Here is a 24,107-nt window from a genome sequence, read left to right on the forward strand (position 1 = left end):
CAAACAGAGGTCATGGGCAAAATTGCAGCAAAGTCTCGAGATAAAAATATAGGTGTATTTCTCGGAAGTGCAACGAGTGGAGGATATTTATATAATACAAATTATGTGCATAAAGTGAATGCTAGCCAGCTGCAGCATGATCTCCAGGCATATTGAATCACGGAGTCATGTCCATTCTGGCTGAGAATAGTAGTGCCATTATATGAGCTGAGAATGTGATGACTTGATTTACATGGTTATGTTGCGTGAATTTGCAAGTTAATATCAGAACTTAACTATTCTGAGATTCTGATAATATGCGCTGTATGGTCAAAGATGCTTCAGTTCTCCGAGATTCTGTTCTGGTTGCATAAGCGTGGGGCATGTCCGACTCTAACTGTAAGGCCCTGGCTCTGCTGGTTCTATATTTAAAAGAGGAAATGCTGGAAATACTCAGGTCAGACAGCATCTGTGGAGCGAGAAAAACAAAATTAAGGTTTCAGATTGATGACCTCTCCTCAGAACAGGAAAAAAATAGAGATGTCATAGGTAGTGAGCAAGGGGTGGGTGTGATGGAGGACAAAAGGAAGGCCTGCGATAGGGTGGAAGACGGGACAGATTCTATTAAGGCATTCAAAGGGGGCATGAGAGATTATTTGAATAGCAACAATGTACAGGGGTAGGGAATGGCACCAAGTCATGACACTCGTTTGGAGAGCTGGTGCTGGCATGATGGACCAAATGGCTGCTTCCTGCACTGTAACAATTCTGGGATATATTGAATGACAGGAGTTAGATCCACAGGATTGAATGGAGTGGAGATTGGGCAAGAAAAAAAAAAACAAAATACGCGCCGAGAGCAGGTGTGCCGCTGTCTGAAAGCAAAAATAAAAGGAAAACTGGAAAAGGCCTTCTCAATTTTGCGGCTTCTTTCACTCACTCTAACCTGTCTCCCTCTGAACCTGCTGCACTCCGTTCTCACAGGTATAACCCTGATGCTATAAAATGTGCTAATGGGGAGGGCAAACTAATCTCTACCTTGCCATAGCTGAATGCCAACTCTCCGACACTTCCTCCCATCCCTCCTGGACCATGACCCCACCACCGAAGATCAAGCTTTTGTTTCCAGAACATAGATGGCTTCATCTCTTCCGGTGATCTGCCCAACACCCACCTCATACTTCCTCAACCCATATAGCTCACTTCTGTTGATTTCCCAATAAACAGGGCTGCCCTGGTAGACCTACTTGTTTCAGTCTCTTCCTCCCCAACTGAACTGATTTCTTCCTACTTTTGAGTCTACCTTCTCATCCCTTGTCCAGTCTCTTCCCACCGACAATTATGACTCTTCGGATCCCTCCATTACTCAAAGTTTCAAATTCCCTGGCCCTAACTGTATCCACTTCATCAGAAAGCTCCAGCGAGCTGTCGCCTCCATCAAAAGTCAAGGCAACACATGTTTCAAACTTCAAGAGAAAAAGGTTCCCATTTACTTCATCATGGATGTCCCATCTGTCTACATGTCCCAGCAGGATGACGGGAGACCCAACCAGTTTCCATTGACCAGAATCCTCCTTTGCCTGCCATATCTTGTTCTAACATTGAACGATTTCTCCTTTAATTCATCTCACTTCCTCCAAATCAGAAATGTTCCACATGGGCACTAGCTATGTCTGTCTTTTAATGGAACATGTGCAACATTCCTTGCTCCAGTCCTCCTTTTTTTTCATCAAGTCTTTTTTCGGTACATTGATGAGTAATGATTGAGGTGCCATGGCCTGATCTCGATTCCAATTGGAAAATTTCATCAAATTAGCTTCCAGTTTCCACCTTTCCTCAGTTTCACCTGATCCATCATAAACTCAACCCTTCCTCGACTTCTGTGTCTCAATTTCTGAAGGTAGCCTATCAACTAATATTTATAATAAGCCCACTGGCTCACACAGCTACCTCAACTGCACTTCCTCACACTCTACACCCTGCAAGGACTCCATTCCATTCTCCAAGCTTCTCCATCTCCGTTGCATCTGCTTTCATAACATACTCTTCCACACCGTAACACACTCTTCCACACCATAACACACACTCTTCCACACCATAACATACTCTTCCACACCGTAACATACTCTTCCACACCGTAACATACTCTTCCACACCATAACACACTCTTCCACACCATAACATACTCTTCCACACCGTAACATACTCTTCCACACCGTAACATACTCTTCCACACCGTAACATACTCTTCCACACCGTAACATACTCTTCCACACCATAACATACTCTTCCACACCAGAACATACTCTTCCACACCGTAACATACTCTTCCACACCGTAACATACTCTTCCACACCGTAACATACTCTTCCACACCGTAACATACTCTTCCACACCGTAACATACTCTTCCACACCGTAACATACTCTTCCACACCGTAACATACTCTTCCATACCAACACCACTGGGGCGTCCCCTTTTTTCCCTCACCATGATTGACAGGGCTGTATCCACCATATTTCTTGCCCTTCTGCTCTCACTCCTTGCCCCTCCCTCCTGGAACCACAATAGGGTGTCACATCGCCAGCTTCCACCTCCAGTCTGATGCCACCACTAAACAGATTTCCTCCACAGCATTCTAAAGGGATCACCAGCTCTGTGATATCCTGGTCTACTCCTCCACAATGTCCCCTCCCTTTCTCATAGTACCATTCTGTGCAGACACAGGTGCCCTTTTATCTCCTCCTGCTCATTTGGCAAGGCCCCAAATATTCCTTCAGGTGAAGCGACAATTTATGTGTACTTCTTTCAATTTAGCCGACTGCATTTATTGCTCACAATGGTGTCCATTCTACACTGGTATTACAATCCCAGACCAGAGCCCAACAGTAGCTAGGATACTGGACCGAATCCCCAATATTTTAGTTTATTTTATAAGACAGTGCAGAAAGAGTACTTCACTCCAGAAGTGCACAAAGAAATAGGGACTTGCTATTTTAAAACAAAACCTGAAAATAGCTTACAATTACCCTTTAAACAATACTACTTAATGCAAAATATATAATACCCTTAATTACTATCTCTATTCTCAATTCAACAACAAGAAAAAAAATACAGCTGTCCATTCATCCTACATTGCAATGGCACAGAGTAATACTTTTTCCAGAACAAATTGGGCTCCTGTTAAACTCTGGCTGGATGTCTTCAAAAAGCTGTTCCAACTGGTTTGTTTCAGCTTCCCCCTCGTCCTCAGTCAAGTCTGTACTGCTTTAAATACGATTACTCTTTTTTAAAAACTATCCTGCTGTGAGAGCAAAATACCTTACTTGTGGTCTAAATTGTGGCCAGATCAGACCTCAACTCAAATAGCTTTATCAAAATGTCTGACTATCTTAGCTTCATCCAGCAATGACATAATCCCCACAAGCCAAAAAACAAATTAACTCCCCAGGCTGAAAACACATTAACTCCCCAGGGACTCCCCCTCGTCAAACAACAGTTCATTCGCCCAGGCATTTGACTCTGATCAATTTCATTTCTGGCTCCTAAAAGCTTTCTGGTCTTGCAAAACAAGAGTATTTTTCGAGAGTTCTTCGAGAAGGTGACCAAACAGGTGGATGAGGGTAAAGCAGTTGATGTGGTGCATATGGATTTCAGTAAAGCATTTGATAAGGTTCCCCATGGTAGGCTATTGCAGAAAATACAGAGGCATGGGATTCAGGGTGATTTAGCAGTTTGGATCAGAAATTGGCTAGCTGATAGAAGACAAGGAGTGTTGGTTGATGGGAAATGTTCAGCCTGGAGTTCAGTTACTAGTGGTGTGCCACAAGGATCTGTTTTGGGGCCGTTGCTGTTTGTCATTTTTATAAATGACCTGGAGGAGGGCATAGAAGGATGGGTGAATAAATTTGCAGCTGACACTAAAGTCGGTGGAGTTGTGGACAGTGCAGAAGGATGTTACAAGTTACAGAGGGACATAGATAAGCTGCAGAGCTGGGCTGACAGGTGTGAGGTGATTCATTTTGGAAGGAATAACAGGAAGGCAGAGTACTGGGCTAATGGTAAGATTCTTGGTAGTGTGGACGAGCAGAGAGATTTCGGTGTCCATGTCCATAGATCCCTGAAAGTTGCCACCCAGGTTGAGAGGGTTGTTAAGAAGGCGTACGGTGTGTTAGCTTTTATTGGTAGAGGAATTGAGTTTCGGAGCCATGAGGTCATGTTGCAATTGTACAAAACTCTGGTGCAGCCGCATTTGGAGTATTGTGTACAGTTCTGGTCGCCACATTACAGGAAGGATGTGGAAGCATTGGAAAGGGTACAGAGGAGATTTCTAAGAATGTTGCCTGGTATGGAGGGAAGATCTTATGAGGAAAAGCTAAAGGACTTGAGGCTGTTTTCGTTAGAGAGAAGAAGGTTAAGAGGGACTTAATTGAGGCATACAAGATGATCATAGGATTAGATAGGGTGGACATCGAGAGCCTTTTTCCTCGGGTGGTGATGTCCAGCACGAGGGGACATAGCTTTAAATTGAGGGGAGATAGATATAGGACAGATGTCAGAGGTAGGTTCTTTACTCAGAGAGTAGTAAGGGCATGGGATGCCCTGCCTACAACAGTAGTGGACTCGCCAACACTAAACGCATTCAAATGGTCATTGGATATACATATGGACAATAAGGGAATAGTGTAGAGGGACTTTAGAAGGGTTTCACAGGACGGTGCAACATCGTGGGCCAAAGGGCCTGTACTGCGCTGTAATGTTCTATATTCTATGTTCTATGTTCTATTTTAAAAACATTACTACTGCAGTCAAACACACTCTAACACTTTATTTTAAAATTATTATAATCCAATATATCTAAAATCCTGCATCTGTCACACTAGGGGGAGCCAAATGGAGATTGGGTGACCACTTTACAGAATATCTTTGTTCAGTGCACAGGATTGACTCTGAGCTTCCAGTGGCTACTCACCTCAATTCTCCATCTTGATGTCAAGCGTTGACCTGCTGCACTGTTCCAGTCAAGCTCAACATAGGTTTGAACGACAGCACCTCAGCTTTTTATCAGGCACTTTACATTCTTCGGGATTTAGCACTGAGTTCGACAATTTCAAACCATGTACTCTGGCCCCATATAGTTTCCTTTTCCTTTGCTTGCTTCGGTTTTTCTCTTTTTATTTTGTTTCCGGACAATAGCACATCTAATCCAGGTACATCTTTAGTTTCTTTCGGTGTCCCACCTTTGGCCCTGGAAGACCAAGTCTTCTGGCATTCAATCTCTCCCATCGTCCACAAGCTGTCACAGATTTCCCTTTATCCTTGACCCACACACCCCTTGCACCAAACTTGTTACATCTCTAACTTTCCCCAGTTCTGATGAAAGGCCACGGACCTGAAACAGCGGGATTCTCCCCCCCCCCCCGCCGGTTCGGAGAATCCCGGGGGGCGGCGCGAATCCCACCCCGCCGCCAGCTGCCATATTCTCCAGCGACGTTTGATGGCAGCGCCCCCCCCCCCCCCCCCCACCGGCCAAGCGGCCGTCCATTTTTGGCCAGTCCCACCAAAAGAACCCCCAAGCATGTGCCAAAATACGGTGGCCAGTCTGCGCATGCGCAGATTCACGCCACGCCGGTCAGGGGCCGTTGGCAGCGGCACCCCCCGGCAATTCTCCGGGCCCATATGGACCGAGCGGCCGCCCGTTTTTAGCCAGTCCCGCCGACGTGGGTTATGCATGGCCCCACACGGTGGGACCTAGCAGGTAAGTCGGTGGGGGCGAATCCTCAGGGGCGGATCCGACCCCGGGAGGTCCCCCACGGTGGACTGGCCCGCGATCGGGGCTCACCGATCTGCGGGCGGGCCTGTGCTGTGGGGGCACTTGCTTCTGTGCAGGTCCCTGTAGGGCTCCGCTATGGCCGGCGCGGAGAAGCATGGCCAAGCATGCGCCAAAATACACCGGCCGGTCTGCGCTTGTGCGGTACCATGCTGGCGGTTCTGTGCATGCGCGAGATCACGCCGGCCCTTCATCACATGTGCAAACTCACGCTGTCCCTTCCCTGCCGGTTGGAGTGGAGCCAACGACTCCGGCGTCCACCTAGAAAGTGCACAGAATTCTGCACTTTTGGGGGCTGTTGACGGCAGAGTGGTTGGCGCTGGTTCTCCTGCCGGCTTAGTCCCCAGAAGGGAGAATGCCACTGATGAACTCTGTTCTTCTCTCCACAGATGGTGTCCGACCTGCTGAGTATTATCAGCATTTTTATTTCTATTTTGGATTTCCAGCATGTGGAGTGTTCTGTGTTTTGATTCTATAGATTCCTTCACAGACCAATTGTTTTATTTGTACCGCACAAAACCATAGGAATCTCAGAATAGCTACATCCTAACAGTAACAAATACATCCAACATCATCATTCACACCAGTCACTATATTCTCCAAAGCTCTGTTGAATCAAGCACACTTATATTACTGCAGCCTCAGTATGTCTAAGTACTGGAAATATGAGAAAGATGGAGACTGAAGCTGAATCAAGCAGCTCCATTGTTGAGAAACTGAAGTGATTTATGAATATCAGATCAATTGCAGATTATATTCAACAGACTGTGAACGAGTTTGTCATTCATTTCACCAGGTAATTTATTGTTTCTGTTCCAAAAATAGATTTAAGAGGCTTTGATTGTTTTTTTGTTCTAAATATTTTTATTCTCCTTTTTCACATTTTCTCCCAAATTTACACCCAACAATAAACAATAAGCAGTAACAAATATGTCAATCCCCATATCAATAACAATGATCCCATCCTCCCACCAAACCCCAAACATTAGCCCACATGTTCACACAAACTAACGACAAAAGGGAGTTAGGGATCACCCATAGTCGTTATTAACAGACACAGCCCCCTTCCCCCAACCCTCCCATCCACACAACCCAACTAATGTTCGATGTCATCCAGTTCTTGAAAGTGCATGATGAATAATGCCCATGAATTGTTGAACCCCTCCATCCTTCCCCTCAGTTCAAACTTAACCTTCTCAAGAGTCAAGAATTCCAACAGGTCCCCCCGCCACGCCAGGGCACAGGGTGGAGAGGTTGCTCTCCATTACATCTGGATCCGTCTTCGGGTGATCAACAAGGCAAAGGTTGCAACATCTGCCTTCGCATCTGTTTCCAACCCCGGCTGGTCCGACACCGCGAATATAGCCTCCCGGGGGCCGGGTCCAGTTTCATGTGCACCACTTTAGAGATTACCCTAAACACCTCCTTCCAGTAATCCTCCAGTTTTGGGCAGGACCAAAACATATGAATGTAGTTAGCGCCCCCCCCCCCCCCCCCCCCCTCCCTGCTCACCCCTGCCCCCACCCCCAGCCGAGACACCACAATATACTCACTCTTGCCTAGATTTAGTTTGTACCCGGAGAAAGACCCAAACACTCGAAGCAGCTCCAATACTCCACCTATCGACACACTTGGTTTCGACACGGACAACAGCAAGTAATCGGCCCTGTGCCCTATGCCCCTGCGTACTATTCCTTTTCATACCCCTGAACTTCTTAATGCGGTGGCCAACCGGCTCAATTGCGAGTGCAAATAGCAGGGGGACATAGGACATGACTGCCACATCCCACGGTGGAGAGAAAAGCAATACTTATGGAAGCAGATAATTACTGCTCTTGGCGGCTCATTCACTTTGGTCTTCGGCCTTAATGACCAATGAGCTCGGTCCAGCTCGTACCGGGAGGGGGTCTCACCCTCCCCCATCAACTCCACCAACTTCTTAGCAAAGTATTCTGTTGGCCTTGGGCCCTCTGCCCCCTTGGGCACGCCCACAATTCTCAGATTGTGCCGCCTCGAGCGGTTCTCCAAGTCCTCGAGTTTTGCTTGGAATCCTCTGTTGACTTCCACCACCCTCCGCAGCTCATCCGCCATCGAGGTGAACTGGTCGCTGTGCTGCGACAGAGCTTCCTCCACTTCCTTCATCTTCTCGCCCTGCTCTCTCACCTCGGCCGTGTCTTTGCCACAGCTACTCTCACTGGGGTGATTGCCTCCTCCACCAATGACTTCAATGCGACTGCCATCTCCTTCCTCAAAGCCTCCATGTGCCTCACAAACTGTTTGTCCAGCTCCATCGCCATCACCTCAGTCATCTTATCCACCGTAAGTAGTGCGGCCTCACCATGCTATCCGCCAGCTTGTCAGCACTTTTGTTGGTCCTCTCATTCAACGGCGAATCTGTGTTTCCTCCCTTCCTCAACGTTGCTGTTCGCATCCTTTAACGACTTATGATTTTTCTTTTTTTTCACGCTTCTTTCCTTCTTCAATCTTTTTTTTATTATAGAAAAACAAAAAAATTTTCCTTATAAAAAAGAAATAAACTTTCACCAAGTTTCTTTAAAACTTCTTTCTCTTCTTTTTTGTATTCCTCCAGAATTCCCCTGGGACCGGACTTCAGTCTTCTTACAACATTTTAGGCGGGAGCCACCCGAAGTGGGACATCTCGCCTCCATCGCGCCCTGGCTTCGGGCCTGCTACCTCGACCTCTGTTTGGCTCCGCCCCCACTGCTCTGACCTCCACGTGCGCTGGGCCCGACGCCTCAGCACCAGCCGCCCGACACCCATGCAGGGTTCCTCGCCGTTTTCAAACCGGCCTGGCTTGATGCCCGTGACGACCCCAAAGGCTAACAATAATCGAGGGGGGGGGGGGGGGGGGGGGGGGGGGAGAGGAGAGAGCGAAGAATCGGGGAAACCCCCGAAAGCGCTGCAAATAGTGGCCACCAGCGGGAGCTCCACTCGATGCGGCCGACCCGTTTGCAAACGCCACCGGAAGTCGCAAGAGGCTTTGGTTGTTAAGCGAAAAGTAAATGAGGACAGTGATGCAAGGGCCAGTGGGCAAATGTGATGCTATAGTATCAGTGTTTGTATTCTCACTGTAAGTGAGAATATTGAGCTCTCAATAAATTGATTAATTCATCGCCCTCCTTTTTGTCAGTGCCTGAGATGCCCTGAACCCTGCCAATGCCCAACACGCCCTGTGCCACGCCAGCACCCAACACGCCCGGTGCCGCATCCCCACCTGACACATCTGTGACACACCACCACTCGACACATCCATGACACGTTTAGCAGCTGTCACACCTGTGACACACCAGCATCCAACACATCTGTGCCACGCCACATGACAGGCCCTGTGCAACAACAGCGCCTGACGCACCCGGTGCCATATCGCTGTGTGACATGTTTTGAACAACAATCAACTGAGCCACCTGACCACATTACACGGAACATGGGATTTCTGTACATTAAAATAGTTTGGAATGTCTGTGTTCTGAATAGGTTACAGGAGTTTTGAGGCTGTGGCCCACATCAGATCAGATTAATGAAACCAGTTTAATTTTCGTATTATTTTCCATCACTCAATGTTACTGTAAACAGAATGCACCTGAAGCAGTAATCACTTGCAACGTTCAAGTAGATCAGGTGTTTTCAAATGTCAGGGCTGCTTTGTATTGAATGGAGTATTTGTACAGCCACGCACTATGGGAAAGGTTGTGGTTGGGTTAATGCTCAGATGTCGGGCCCGATTCTCCCAACGGGAGTCTAAGTGCCGACGCCGGAGTGAAAACCGGAGTGTTTCACTCCGGCGTCGGAGCCCGCTCCCAGCGGGAGGGGGGAGAGAATTCCGCCCATCAAATCTGAGGAAGGATCCTCGGCTGTGGTAATGGAAGCCTCTCTAGGGTCAGTGTAGGGATTAGAAAGAAGCAAAGATGAGCGAACACTGAAATGCAAAGCAAATTATTGCGGATGTCGGAAATCTGAAATGCTTCCGACTAATGAAAAATCATCGACCTGAAACATGAACTGTTTCTCTCCACGGATCCACGGATGTTTGCTTGTTTTCCAGAACCTTCTGTTTTCATATTAGCTAACACTCTCCTTCTAAGCCTGAAAGCAGGGCTTAGGTGGGGAATAGAAAAAGAAAATTTGCCTTTCAGTATTCCTTTTATCAGCGGTGCTTATGTTCAAAATCACTGGATGATGAATTTAACAGGATTACCTACAGTCAATTGGCAGTTTGGGTAATGGTGAAAAAAAGACACATGTCAAAGTTTTTTGTCTTGCACTCGTCAGGACACTTCACAAGAGTACCATTGTCCAGGGAGAGCAACATGTAATACTGAAGGAGAGAAGAACGCTGATTGATTGGCAAGTGAACTTTTATTTGCCAACCAACCAAGTCTACTTACCAACCAACCAGCACACTCTGCTTATACGGTATAAATTGTTTTCTTCTTGTATATCAGTATTTTTGCAGTATCCTGATAAGTGCAAGATGAAAAGCTTTGACATGTCTCTTTCTTCAGGATTACTGCAGCATGGCTGAGCAGCAAAGTCTCCCTCTCTTACCGCCTGCCATCTGGCACATTGGAGGGATTTGCAGGCTGACAATCAACCTGTTTGGCCATGTTATGAACTGTGGCCACCAAGTCCTGAAGTGCGACTTCAACCCGGAGCTTCTGGCCCCAGAGGTGTTAAGAGCAGTAATGGCACATAGTGGAGGAATAATACAGCAGCTTGTCTTTTACCTTCAGCAAGCTTCTTCTGCACACAGCTCAACAAAAATACAAACTTCTTATACTTTCCCCACATCTACCATTCTAGCTGTGTCCATTTATACTCTTTTGGAGGTAGGGCCAATATCCATTATCTTTCTTTAATAAGGCAATTTGCTGCAACAATGTAATTGCCAAAGCATGCACTTGATGTTACATTCACACAGACAGCAACGCTGCACACAAGGCCTCTTTTCTCATCGAGAGCACATATTATGATTGACACAGATCATGATGCATTCTATTGCAAACTACAATTCCTTCCACAAGGGCAAACTTCGGTAATGCTAGTGCCTCAACTGTGCTGCAACATTTGGCTCTAATCCTATGACTGTGATAAATGGTGGCATGGTGTATTTTTGCTAATAATGGGCAAGTTGCCATATATCCATTATAAATACTGATGGGTATATCAAACAGCATGTCACTAATTGCCTCAATGCAAAGAGCAGTTTCCAATTCACCTTGATGCATCTAATGTTTGTTTGGTTTCTACACTCTATCTCAGGAATAGCCAGGAACCAGCCACTCCTGTAATTCGAAATATACTTTCACTTGCACAATACTGAGGTAAAAACTTTTGAGGCCCGAGGGATTTGAAATAGAGAAGCACACGTTGAAGATCTGAAATAAAAGCAGAAAATGCTGTAAATATGATGGCCACAGCTGTGGAGAGAGAAACAGAGTTGACGTTTTCCCTTCACAGGGGCTGCCAGACCTGCTGAGCATTTTCAGCTTTTGTAATCCCTCTGTACATCGGTTACTGGATGGCTGATATGCCACAATGCAATTCTGCTTCATTGGGAATGTGGATTGAGTAGATAATCCATCAGACCAAGACTGTGGCTTTAAACAAAACAAGATAAATCGGCAGTGAAGGCCCCACTGTGCACACTGATCATGCACAGTCACATATTGTGGGCAAGTGGCACTAACCATTTCCCACTGCCACAGGTGTCAATTTGACAATATTAAGGGTTCCAACCAGTTTGGGCGGTACTTTGTACTTACCAATTTGCTTTGATTTCAGGTTGTCAAGTGGTTTCAATCAGCTGTTTAGACCTCATTAAACTGATTACTTTAGTGTTGAGATGCTGAGTGCAGCTGTTAACATTTTAGAGGCAGTTGAAAAGTGAAGACTTCCGGCTTTAAAAAAATATGTTGGCGAGAATCCACAGAAGTAGGTAATTCCACCCATTATTTTTGCCCTGACTCTTGGAAAGAAATGATCCAATTAATGCTGTTTCTCCCATTTAAGTAGTTTTCCAATTCCCTTTTGAAAGTTATTGAATTTGTTTCCGCCGCGCTTTCAGGAAACGAGTTACAGATTATAACTCACCGAGTGAAAAAAACATCCTCCCCGTTTCATCTCTGGTTCTTTTGACAATTGTTTTCAACTGTGTCCTCTCGACTGACTTTTCTGCCACTGGAAACAGTTTCTCTTTATCTGCTCTGTCAAAGCCTTTCATGATTTTTGAACACCTCTTTCAATACCTCCTTTACTCCGAGAACAACACCAGCTTCCTTAGTTTCTTCACATAACTGAAGTTTCTCATCCCTCGCGCCGTTGTACTAGATTTCCTCAGCAACCTCTCCGAAACGTTGAAATCTCCCTTCCGGTGTCCTGCCCAGAATTGGAGACAATACTCCTGCTGAGGCCTAACCAGTGACTTGTACTTTATTTATTAAGACAAAGAACCATCATGATTATGCCAGGAGAGCTGGATTTATTTTTTTACTCTTCCTTGATGAGGGCAGACTTGCTTGGCTTGATATCTCCTTGAAAGAAAGCGCCTGCAACTACCACAGAATTGTGACAGTGCTGAAGGAGACCATCTAGCCCATCGCATCTGCACTAGCTCTCTGAAAGAACATTCTACCTAATCCCACTCCCCTGCCTATGTAATCCATGCTGTATTTGATTTTGAAGTGTTTGAAGATAACATTTGGGGGAAAAATAAATGTCAAACCATCTGATTCTCTTTACAATTGCCTCAAATAATTGCAGACACTTGTTTGCTAATTCATTTACAGAATGCTCTAACCACAACATTGAATTTGAATCGACCCTGATGTTCTGTGGGGATTCACACCCTGGTCACCCAGCAGATCTTTGGCAGAACCCCTGAGGAAACTGTATCAAACAGTCCATTTTCAGCTGTTTTACACCAACTCTCCAGTGGCTTCACACGTTCCCAGGTTCAGTTACAGCTGAAGAATTCCCATCAAATTACAGGTCATAAACCTAGGAAGTCTTTCATTGTTGAAGAGTTTTTGCTAACCAACACATTCCAGAACTAATGGCCCAGGTGTAACTACAACCACAATAACATGGTTAACAAATTCCTCTCACTGTTTAAATGATTCTTTATTAAGCCTTTATGTGACATGCTGCATTATCACATGATGCCAGCGGTTTTGATCAAACACATTGTTGTTGCTGATGTAGGCAATCTGGTTGAGATACAAAGAATTGCAGCAGTGTCTGGGACATAACTATAAAGGAGTTCAGAAACAAAAATTCCAAAAATGGCGATAAATTGAAGTCAATTAAAGTTATTTTTTTTAAAATAATTTTAATTGGAATATTTACAGAAAATATAAAATATAACGACAAACAATGAAATGCAACAAAATAACCCATAATAACTGTAACCCCCTCCAGACCGTATCAATGCATGTATCACATCCCCCCCACCCCCCCAACCCCAATGAACAAGAGAACTTAAAAATAAATTAAAATTAAATAAACAAACATAGTCATCGTCCCCCTGTCCCCCCAGTTGCTGCTGCTACTGTCCCAGTACCCTATCGTTGAGCCAGAAAGTCGAGGAAAGGTTGCCACCGCCTAAAGAATCCTTGTACCAATCCTCTCAGGGCGAATTTGACCTTCTCTAGCTTAATGAAACCCGCCATGTCATTGATCCAGGTCTCCACGCTTGGGGGCCTCGCATCCTTCCATTGTAGCAAAATCCTTCGCCGGGCTACTAGGGACGCAAAGGCCAGCACAGCGGCCTCTTTCACCTCCTGCACTCCCGGCTCCACCCCAACCACAAAAATCGCGAGTCCCCATCCTGGCTTGACCCTGGATCCCACCACCCTCGACACCGTCCTCGCCACCCCCTTCCAGAACTCCTCCAGTGCCGGGCATGCCCAGAATATATGGGCATGGTTCGCTGGACTCCCCGAGCACCTGACACACCTGTCTTCACCCCCAAAGAACCTACTCATCCTCGTCCCAGTCATGTGGGCCCGGTGCAGCACCTTGAATTGGATGAGGCTAAGCCGCGCACACGAAGAGGAAGAATTAATCCTCTCCAGGGCATCAGCCCAAGTCCCGTCTTCGATCTGTTCCCCCAGTTCCCCCTCCCACTTAGCTTTCAGCTCCTCTACTGACGCCTCCTCCACCTCCTACATAACCGTGTAGATATCAGATATCTTCCCCTCTCCGACCCAGACCCCCGAAAGCACCCTGTCACTCACCCCCCTTGCGGGAAGCGAAGGGAATCCCTCCACCTGCCGTCTAGCAAATGCCTTTACCTGCAGATACCTGAACATGTTTCCCGGGGGAGCCCAAATTTCCCCTCCAACTCCCCCAGGCTCGCAAACCTCCCATCAATAAACAGGTCCCTCAGATATCTGATGCCCGCTCTGTGCCAACTCTGAAATCCCCCATCAATGTTCCCGGGGACGAACCTATGGTTCCCCCTTAACGGAGCCTCCATCGAGCCCCCCACTTCTCCCCTATGTCGCCTCCACTGCCCCCAAATCTTGAGGGTAGCCGCCACCACCGGACTCGTGGTATACCCCGTAGGAGGGAGCGGCCATGGCGCCGTTACCAGGGCCCCCAGGCTTGTATCTCCACAGGACGCCCTCTCAATCCGTTTCCATGCTGCCCCCTCCCCCTCCATCACCTACTTGCACACCATCGACACATTGGCCGCCCAATAATACCCCGAGAGATTGGGTGATGCCAGCCCCCCCCCCCCCCATCTCTACCCCGCTCCAAGAAGACCCTCTTCACCCTCGGGGTCCCATGCGCCCAAAAAAAGCTCACGATGCTGCTAAAAAAGGCCCGAGGGATAAAGATGGGAAAACACTGAAAAAGGAACAAGAACCTCGGGAGAACCGTCATTTTGACGGACTGCACTCTACCCGCCAACGATACGGCACCATGTCCCACCTTTTAAATTCCTCCTCCATCTGCTCCACCAGCCTGGTAAAATTAAGCTTATGGAGAGTCCCCCAACTCCTGGCCACCTGCACCCCCAGGTATCTGAAACTCTTCACTGCCCTCTTCAACGGGAGTCTCCCAATTCCCTCCTCCTGATCACCCGGGTGTACTACAAATACCTCGCTCTTGCCTAAATTTAACTTATAGACCGAGAAGCCCCCAAATTCCGCTAACAGCTCCATCACCCCCGCCATTCCCCCTTCTGGATCCGCCACATACAACAGCAGGTCGTCCGCATACAGCAATACCCGATGTTCCCCCCCACCCCGCACCAGACCCCTCCATCTCCCTGACTCCCTCAACGCCATAGCCAAAGGTTCAATCGGCAGTGCAAAGAGCGAGGGGGACAGGGGGCACCCCTGCCTGGTCCCACGGTAGAGCCTAAAGTACTCCAATCTCCTTCCATTGGTAACTACACTTGCCATCGGAGCTGCGTAGAGCAGCCTCACCCATTTGATGAATCCCTCCCCGAATCCGAACCGCTCCAGCACCTCCCACAGGTACCCCCACTCAACTCTATCAAACGCTTTCTCTGCATCCAGTGCCACCACTTTCTCTGCCTCCCCCTCCACCGCCGGCATCATAATAACATTTAGCAGTCTCCGCACATTCGTGTTGAGCTGCCGTCCCTTGACAAATCCTGTCTGATCCTCGTGTATCACCCCTGGCACACAGTCCTCTATCCTGGTGGCCAGGATCTTCGCCAGCAACTTAGCGCCAACATTGGGGAGCGAGATAGGCCTGTATGATCCACACTGCAAGGGGTCCTTATCCCGCTTCAGGATCAGAGAGATCAGTGCCCGCGAGATCGTCGGGGTCAAAGCCCCCCCCTCTCATGCCTCATTGAAGGCTCGCACCAACAGGGGGCCCACCAGATCCGCATACTTTTTATAAAATTCCACCGGGAACCCTTCCGGCCCCGGCGCCTTACCTGACTGCATTTGTCCAATCCCCCTGACTAGCTCCTCCAACTCTATCGGCGCCCCCAGCCCCTCTACCAGCTCCTCTTGAACCCTTGGGAAACATAGCCTGTTCATGAAGCTCTCCATCCCCCCTCTCCCCATCGGAGGTTCCGACCAGTACCGTTCCTCGTAGAAGTCCCTAAAGACCCCATTTACTTCTGTCCCCTTCTACACTACATTCCCACCCCTATCAGTCACTCCACCAATTTCCCTAGCCGCATCTCGCTTACGGAGCTGATGTGCCAACATCCTGCTCGCCTTCTCCCCATACTCATATACCGCGCCCTGCGCCCTCCTCCACTGTGTCTCCGCCTTTCTGGTGGTCAACAAGTCAAATTTGGCCTGCAAACTACGCCGTTCCCCCAGCAACCCCTCCTCCTGTGCCTCCGCGTATCTCCTGTCCACATCCAGGAGCTCCCCTATCAGTCTCTCCCACTCCCTCCTTTCCCTGTGGGCCCGGATGGAGATCAGCTCCCCCCGGATCACTGCTTTCAGAGCCTCCTAGACCATCCCCACCCGGACCTCCCCCGTGTCGTTGGTATCAAGATACCCCTCAATACTTCCCCGGACCCTCCTACACACCTCCTCATCAGCCAGCATCCCCACATTCAGGCGCCAGAGCGGGCGCTGGCCCCACGCCTCCCCATCTCCAGATCGACCCAGTGCGGAGCATGGTCTGAAATCGCTATGGCCGAATACTCGGCATCCTGCACCTTCGGGATCAATCCCCTGCTCAGGACGAAAAAATCTATTCGGGAATAAACCCTATGGACATGGGAGAAAAAGGAATACTCCCACGCTCTCGGCCTCCCAAACCTCCAGGGATCCACCCCTCCCATCTGGTCCATAAACCCCCTCAGCACTTTGGCCGCCGCCGGTCTCCTATCCGTCCTTGAACTGGACCGGTCCAGTGGGGGATCCAGCACTGTGTTAAAGTCTCCCCCCATGATCAGGCCCCCCGCCTCCAGGTCCGGAATGCGGCCCAACAAGCGCCTCATGAAGCCAGCATCATCCCAATTCGGGGCATATACATTAACCAGCACCACCTTCTCTCCCTGCAGCCTACCCTTCACCATAATATATCTGCCCTCCTTGTCCGACACCACCTCAGCCGCCTCGAACGCCACCCTCTTCCCCACCAGAATCGCCACCCCCCGGTTCTTCGCGTCCAATCCTGAGTGAAAAACCTGCCCCACCCACCCCTTCCTCAGACGAACCTGGTCCGCCACCTTCAAGTGGGTCTCCTGGAGCATAGCCACGTCTGCCTTCAACCCCTTCAGATGAGAAAATACCCTAGTTCTCTTAACCGGCCCATTCAGCCCCCTCACGTTCCAGGTAATCAGCCGGATCAGAGGGCAACTCGCCCCCGTCCCCCGCCGGCTAGCCATAGCTTATCGACTGCTTGCCCCAGGCCAGCTCGCCCCGCCTGACCCATTCCCCATGGCGATAACGCCTCTCCTCTACACCCCCCGGCCCACACCAGCTCCTTCCTGGCCATTCCAGCGGCAACCCGGTATCCCCCCTCCCCACCCTCAGGCTAGGACCCCTCCTAGCCGCGACGCACCCTCCTTCCGTGAGTCAGCTGACTTCTGCTGACCCCGGCAGCTCCCGCCAAAACCCATCCCCTCCTGGCATGGGGGTCATCCCCCTCTTGCCACACCTCCTTGGCACCGCTTCAGCGCGGGAAAGGAAACCAGTAGAGGCCACGCCCCCACTTCCAGCTCCGCCCCCCTGCCCCGCAGCGCGGGAAACCAGAGGAAAGCCACACCCCACCCTTCTGACACAGCTCCCCAAAATCCAGTTTCACCCCAACCTCCAGCCCCGTACAGAAGAGAACATGTAAAACACAAACCCCCAACATTCCCCACATATACAGACCCACCCGGAAACAGAGCAAAAAGAAAACCAGCATAAAAAACACGTGTCAAAATTGAAGAACAGCAACAGCGAAAACAGCAACGGCCATAGTGTGTCCCCAGACCCTAGTTCGAGTCCAGCTTCTCCGCCTGTACAAAGGCCCATGCCTCCTCCGGGGACTCGAAGTAGTGGTGCCTGTCCTTGTATGTCACCCACAGACGCGCTGGCTGCAGCATTCCAAATTTGACCTGCTTGGCATGCAGCACCGCCTTCGTCCGGTTGAACCCGGCCCGCCGCTTTGCCACCTCCGCACTCCAGTCCTGGTAGATTCGCACTACTGAATTCTCCCACTTGCTGCTCCTCTCTTTCTTGGCCCAGCGCAGCACACACTCCCGGTCACTAAATCGATGGAACCGCACCAGCACCGCCCGCGGGGGTTCATTTGCCTTAGGCCTCCTGGCCAGCACTCTGTGTGCTCCCTCAAGCTCCAGGGGCAAATGGAAGGACCCCGCTCCCGTCAACGAGCTCAACATCGTGGTCACGTACGACGGGAGATCCGACCCCTCCAGCCCCTCCGCCAGGCCCAGGATCCTCAAATTCTTTCACCTCGTGTGAACGTCCAGCTCCTCCAAGCGGTCTTGCCACTTTTTGTGAAGTGCCTCGTGCAACTCCACTTTCCCCACGAGGACCACAGCCTCCTCCTCCCTCTCAGCGGCCTGCTGCTGCAACTCCCGGATAGACACCTCCTGGGCCGCCTGAGCTCCAAGCAGCTTGTTGGTAGTCGCATTCAGGGAGTCCAGCAACTCAGCCTTCAGGTCCGCAAAACAGCGCAGAAGAGAGGCCTGCTGCTCCTGCTCCCACTTCCACCAGTCCTCGGGTGTTCCGCCGGCCGCCATTTTGTCCTTCTTCCCCCGCTTTTCTTGGGGAGCTGCTGCAGCTTTTTCCTTTGCCCCACTCCGGGTGAGCACCATAAATTATGGGGAATGCTCCTCTAGACACCTTCCCCCACTGGGATTTGTCAAAACAGCGCCGTTTGGGGCCCTCAAATCGGCCCAAAAGTCCTTAAGTAGTGGGAGCTGCCGAACGTGCGGCTTAGCTCCGCATAGCCGCAACCGGAAGTCCGTCAATTAAATTTATGGCAGCATTTACAATAGCCACCCTGCTAATCCATATTATATACAAAGCAAGGCATCATTTTCTTTTTAATTCTTTCATGGGATGTGAACATCACTGGCAAGAGCTGCATTTGTTGTCTATTCCTAACTGCCCTTTAACTGAGTGACTTAGGCCATGGCAGAGGACAGTTAAGACATTGCTGTGGGTTACAGGTAGGGCAGAACAGGCAAGGGCGGCAGGAAATTAGTGAACCAGGTGGCTTTCTATGACAATCGGTGATAGTGGTGTTCTGGTTGATGGAGCGCACAGTGTTCACTGATAGCCTTTCACAACTATTGGCCTCACAGGGTATACAGGATTCAATCGCGATTCCCAGTTACATTATGATTTCAATATCATTTGGGCAATATCCCTTTATTTAGGATTGTTCATTTGTCATATTTGAGGGTGTCTCTTCCTTATGGGCTTAACAACTAAGGCTTACCTTTACTAGTGCTGGATACCTCTGTGGAGCTTGTTGGCAGTGTGGGTGCTCCGCGGCAGGCACGTTCCAAGCTGTTGTGCTGCTTGGCTAGTTGCTCGATGGTCTCCTCCAGGCGGGTGCGCTGTTCACGCTCGTACTGCAAAGCACGCTGCCATTTGCGACTGTGTGTCTCTGCTAAATCCAGAAAATCACGGCATGCCTGGGGACAATGCACCAGAAATCAGAAACAGATCAACAAAGGAGGAGGATAAATTCTGCACACCCTTCAACCCCTACCGCAGCTACTGGAGAGGCTTCATGCAGAGCCAGTGAACATCGGAAGATATCAAACATTCTGTCAATGGTTCTCTGATTTTTGACCGCGATGGATGGGCCACCACTGGCAGTATTTGCCTGCGATTTGTCAACAGATACAAGGTGCCTGTGAGACAGAACTGGCAGTGTGGGTTCTTGGCAGATGAGCCCTATTGTACTTTTGGGTCCAGATGCATATCGGTGTGTATATATTATTATGGGCCAGGGTTTAGAGAACACCAAAGTATATCATGGAGTTCACCTGATCCACAACTTTAAACAGATTTCGGTTATGAGGAGCACAAGGGCCCACTTTACAGCTTTGATGCAACAGAGATCTAAAGTATTTTTAAACAAAAAAGCAATGTTTATTCTATGAATCCAGATAACATTTTATAAACGCACAGTAAACATCTGATCAACTACCAACACGGATAATCCTGACAGATACAATACTCTGTAGGTAACCCTTAATTTTGCATTCCTTACAGAAACAGGTATTACTTTGAAATCATCAAGTGATCTGGAGACATTCTTTAGTAGGCAGAGAGAGAAATCAAAAGACACCTTCTTGCTTGAATGCAGCTCCCCAACTGAAAACGAAACCAAGACACAAAGCAGCTTCAAGCTCAAAACGAAAGTAAAAGACAGAATTAGATTCCTGCTCCACCCACACAATGAAATCACTGCAGCTATTTGATAAACACCCATTTCTTAAAGGGACCCACACATGACAATATGCACAAAGAGGAACTTACCTATGCTTTTTAACTATATAGAGGGGCATTGTAATTACACAGTGGCACTGCTCATCACCCACCAATTCTCTCACAGAAGATCATTGGAATCTCTGGTGAAATGGTGTAAATGTTTGTTTCCTTGGGGATTTAACCAGTTTTCCACTGGAATTATGGTGTGAGATAGAACATAGAACATAGAACAGTACAGCACAGAACAGGCCCTTCGGCCCTCAATGTTGTGCCGAGCCATGATCACCCTACTCAAACCCACGTATCCACCCTATACCCGTAACCCAACAACCCCCCCCCCCCTTAACCTTACTTTTTATAAGGACACAACGGGCAATTTAGCATGGCCAATCCACCTAACCCGCACATCTTTGGACTGTGGGAGGAAACCGGAGCACCCGGAGGAAACCCACGCACACAGGAGGAGGACGTGCAGAGATGGTGAGAGTGTTTGCAAGCTGAAAGGCCTAGATACAGGGCATTTATTCGTTCTCCATATTTATGCAGCACCACATTTCCAGTCCATCCACTGGTTGTTGAGAAGATAGTGTTGGATTGACAACTGCTGTGGTCCTTGTGTTGATGCAGTTAGGTAGGGAATTCTAAGCGATTGATTTATGTCCAAATCAGACCTATCTTAAAATTTACCCCTTACTGTTCACTCTCTCCTCATGGAAGCTCCTGTCCCTCAGCAGCATTTTTCTTTAGCTCTGTGAAGCATCTTGGATGGTTGACTTACAATTAGTCAAAGTGAAGAAGAAAATCCCATGAAAGCCTACTGATGTTCTGTCACAAGTTGTCAATGGCCAATCTAATAAATGTAAATGTCACCACAGTCCCAGAGAACCTCAGGCTGCTCTCCCCTTTGACTGATGGTGACATATATTTTTTCATTTTTAAAATAGATTTAGCGCACCCAATTATTTTTTTCCAATTAAGGGGCAATTTAGCATGACCAATCCACCTAACCTGCACATCATTCGGTTGTGGGGGTGAGGCAGTGGCGTAGTGGTATTTCCACTGGACTAGTAATCCAGACAACCAGGCTCTGGGGAACTGAGTTCGAATCCCACCGCAACAGTTGGTGGAATTTGAATTAAATAAAATTCTGGGATTAAAAGTCACCATTGTCAATTGGCGTAAAAGCCCACCTGGTTCACTAATGTCCTTTGTGGAAGAAAATCTGCCTGCCTGGCCGACACATGACTCTAGAACCACAGCAATGTGGTTGACTCTTAAATGCCCCCAGGGATGGGCAATAAATGCTGGTCCAGCCAGCGACGCCCAAATCCCATGATGAATAAAAAGACCCACGTGGACACAGGGAGAATGTGCAAACTCCACACGGACAGTGACCCGGGGCCAGGATCGAATCCAGGTCCTCAGCACCATGAGGCAGCAGGGCTAACCACTGCACCACCCTGACTGGTGGTGATTTAAACTGAGGGTCACCACATCTCAAGCGAGGGGCAAGATTAAGAAGGTGGGGGCCATCATGAATACCTTAGCCAGCAAGTGTATTGAACCAGTGTCGTTGGCATCATTCTGCATCACAGACCAGACGTCCAGTCAAAAACTATTACACAAAAATTCTGATGAACAGATCTGAAGAGATCTTGGGTGCGATGCAAGAAAGTTCACATTCTGCTCCCATTTTCTATTGGACCCTTAAGGCCCTCACAATAAAATTCATTCATGGGATGTGGGCCCGCATTCATTGCGCATCCCTAATTGCTCTTGAACTTGTTAGGCCAGCCGGGAGCAGCCATGTCCGACGAGGTCGCATACACGGCAGCTCCAGCCGGGATCGGGGTTTTGGGCCTTTAAACGGGGCGACATCGGCACTTAGAAGGTGAATACCGGCGTGGGAAAGGACGCTGGAGAGGTTCCCCTCACTGCTGTATGGAGGGAACCAGGAGCGGGGCCATTAAACGAGTGATTGCGGGGAAGAGAGAGGAGCGGGTCCAGGAGGACAAAATATCGTCCGGAGCGGACCATGAATGGTGGGCCCAGTGGTCGAGGGAGCAGCAAGACTTTCTGAGGAGCTGCTTCGCCGAGCTGAAGATGGAGATGCTGGCCCCGATGAAGGCCTCCATGGAAAAGATGGTGGAGGTTCAGAAGGTACAGGAGCAGGCGATCAAAGAGGTGGAGAGGAAGGTGTCTGAGAACGAGGACGAGATCCTGGGCCTGGCGGTCAGGGTGGAGGCGCACGAGGCCCCACACAAGAGATGCAGGAGAGACTGGATGACCTCACATGCAGGTCTCGGAGTCACAACCTGCGGATCCTGGGCCTCCCTGAAGGTACGGAGGGGGCGGACACGGGCACGTATGTGACTACGATGCTGGGGACGCTGATGGGTGCGGGGGCCTTCCGAACGAACCACCGAGGGCAATGGTGATAAGGTTCCACCGCTTTGCAGACAGGGAGCGTGTCGGCAAAGAAGGAGCGGAGCAGTAAGTGGGAGAACGGTGAGATTCGCATATACCAGGACTTGGGAGCTGAGCTGGCGAGGAGGCGTGCGGGTTTGAACCGGGCTAAGGCGGTCCTCCACATCAAAGGGGTGAAGTTTGGGCTCCTGCATCCGGCGAGACTTTGGGTAACGTACAAGAACAGGCACCATTATTTTGATACGCCGGATGAGGCGTGGACATTAATTAAGCACGAAAAGCTGGACTTGAACAAAGGGGCAGCTGCACGTGGGTGAAACGCGCTGGCAGAGATGTGTAACCGGGTGTTGGCCTGGTGTAAGTTTGTCAGTAGAATTTAAGTTTGTTTGCTTTTCTTTTCCTGTTTTTTGTTTCAGGGGGCGGGGCAACGCCCGGGTTGTGCTGTCCGGCGTACGGGAAGGATCTGGATGGCACTTGCCCTCTTACCCTGCAGGGGAGGGGGGGTTGGGGACCCGAAGGAGGAGACAATAGTAAGGTTGGAGACAGAGGCTGGAGCTGCCGGGCTCAGCTGACTTACGGAAGCGCAATGGGGGGGAAATCAGTGCTAAGCGGGTGCTTGGCACGGGGGGGGGGGGGGGGGGGGGGGGGGGGAGGGGAAGGGGTGCGGCTTTGCTGACTGAAGGAGAGCCAACTGTTGGGGATAGATGGAGAGTCGGGTTGGGGAGCCTCCAGCTTGAGGGCTGGAGCGACACCCCGTCCAGGCTGATCACGTGGAATGCGAGGGGCCTGAATGGGCCAGCCAGAAGGTCCCGCGTGTTCTCGCATTTAAAGGGGTTGAAGGCGGACGTGGCCATACTACAGGAGACACACTTTAAACTCGCTGACCAAACGAGGTTAAGGAGGGGATGGGTGTGCCATGTGGTCCACTCGGGGCTAGACTCAAAGACCAGAGGGGTGACAATTCTGGTTAGTAAACGGGTGGTGTTTGAGGCAGGGAGCATCGTGGCGGACAAGGGGGGCAGGTACACAATGGTGAGTGGCAAGTTACAGTTGGACCGGTCTAAGTCCAGGTCGGGAAAGAGGGCCCTGTGGGAGTTCATGGATCAGATGGGGGGGCGTGGACCCGTGGAGATACGCGTGGCCAAGGGCGAAGGAGTTCTCCTTTTTCTCTCACGTCCACAAAGTCTACTCGCGGATTGACTTTTTTGTGCTGAGCAGGGCGTTAATCCCGAGGGTGGAGGGGGTTGAGTATTCGGCCATTGCGGTCTCAGACCATGCCCCGCACTAGGTGGACTTGCGACTGGGGGCGGAGCGGGGCAGCGCCCTGTCTGGAGACTGGATGTGGGGCTGCTGGCGGATGAAGAGGTGTGTGGGCGGATAAGGAGGAGCATTCAGAACTATGTGACAATGAATGACACAGGGGAGGTAACAGCAGCGGCGGT

The 24,107-nt window shown here is 49.5% G+C and overlaps 1 protein-coding gene across 11 annotated transcripts in view; it reads right to left on the reverse strand.

The window, feature by feature from the left end:
• si:ch211-106a19.1 (uncharacterized protein LOC561797 homolog) overlaps positions 1–24,107 on the reverse strand; it is a 536,207-nt gene that overhangs the window by 72,599 nt on the left and 439,501 nt on the right. For all 11 annotated transcript variants that reach the window (XM_038792345.1, XM_038792336.1, XM_038792353.1 and 8 more), the window contains one exon: positions 19,235–19,433. In XM_038792345.1, coding sequence (XP_038648273.1) covers positions 19,235–19,433 — 199 coding nt within the window. The remainder of the gene's footprint in view (positions 1–19,234; positions 19,434–24,107) is intronic.

Source organism: Scyliorhinus canicula, chromosome 1 (genome assembly GCF_902713615.1).
Source record: "Scyliorhinus canicula chromosome 1, sScyCan1.1, whole genome shotgun sequence".
Classification (NCBI taxonomy): domain Eukaryota; kingdom Metazoa; phylum Chordata; class Chondrichthyes; order Carcharhiniformes; family Scyliorhinidae; genus Scyliorhinus; species Scyliorhinus canicula.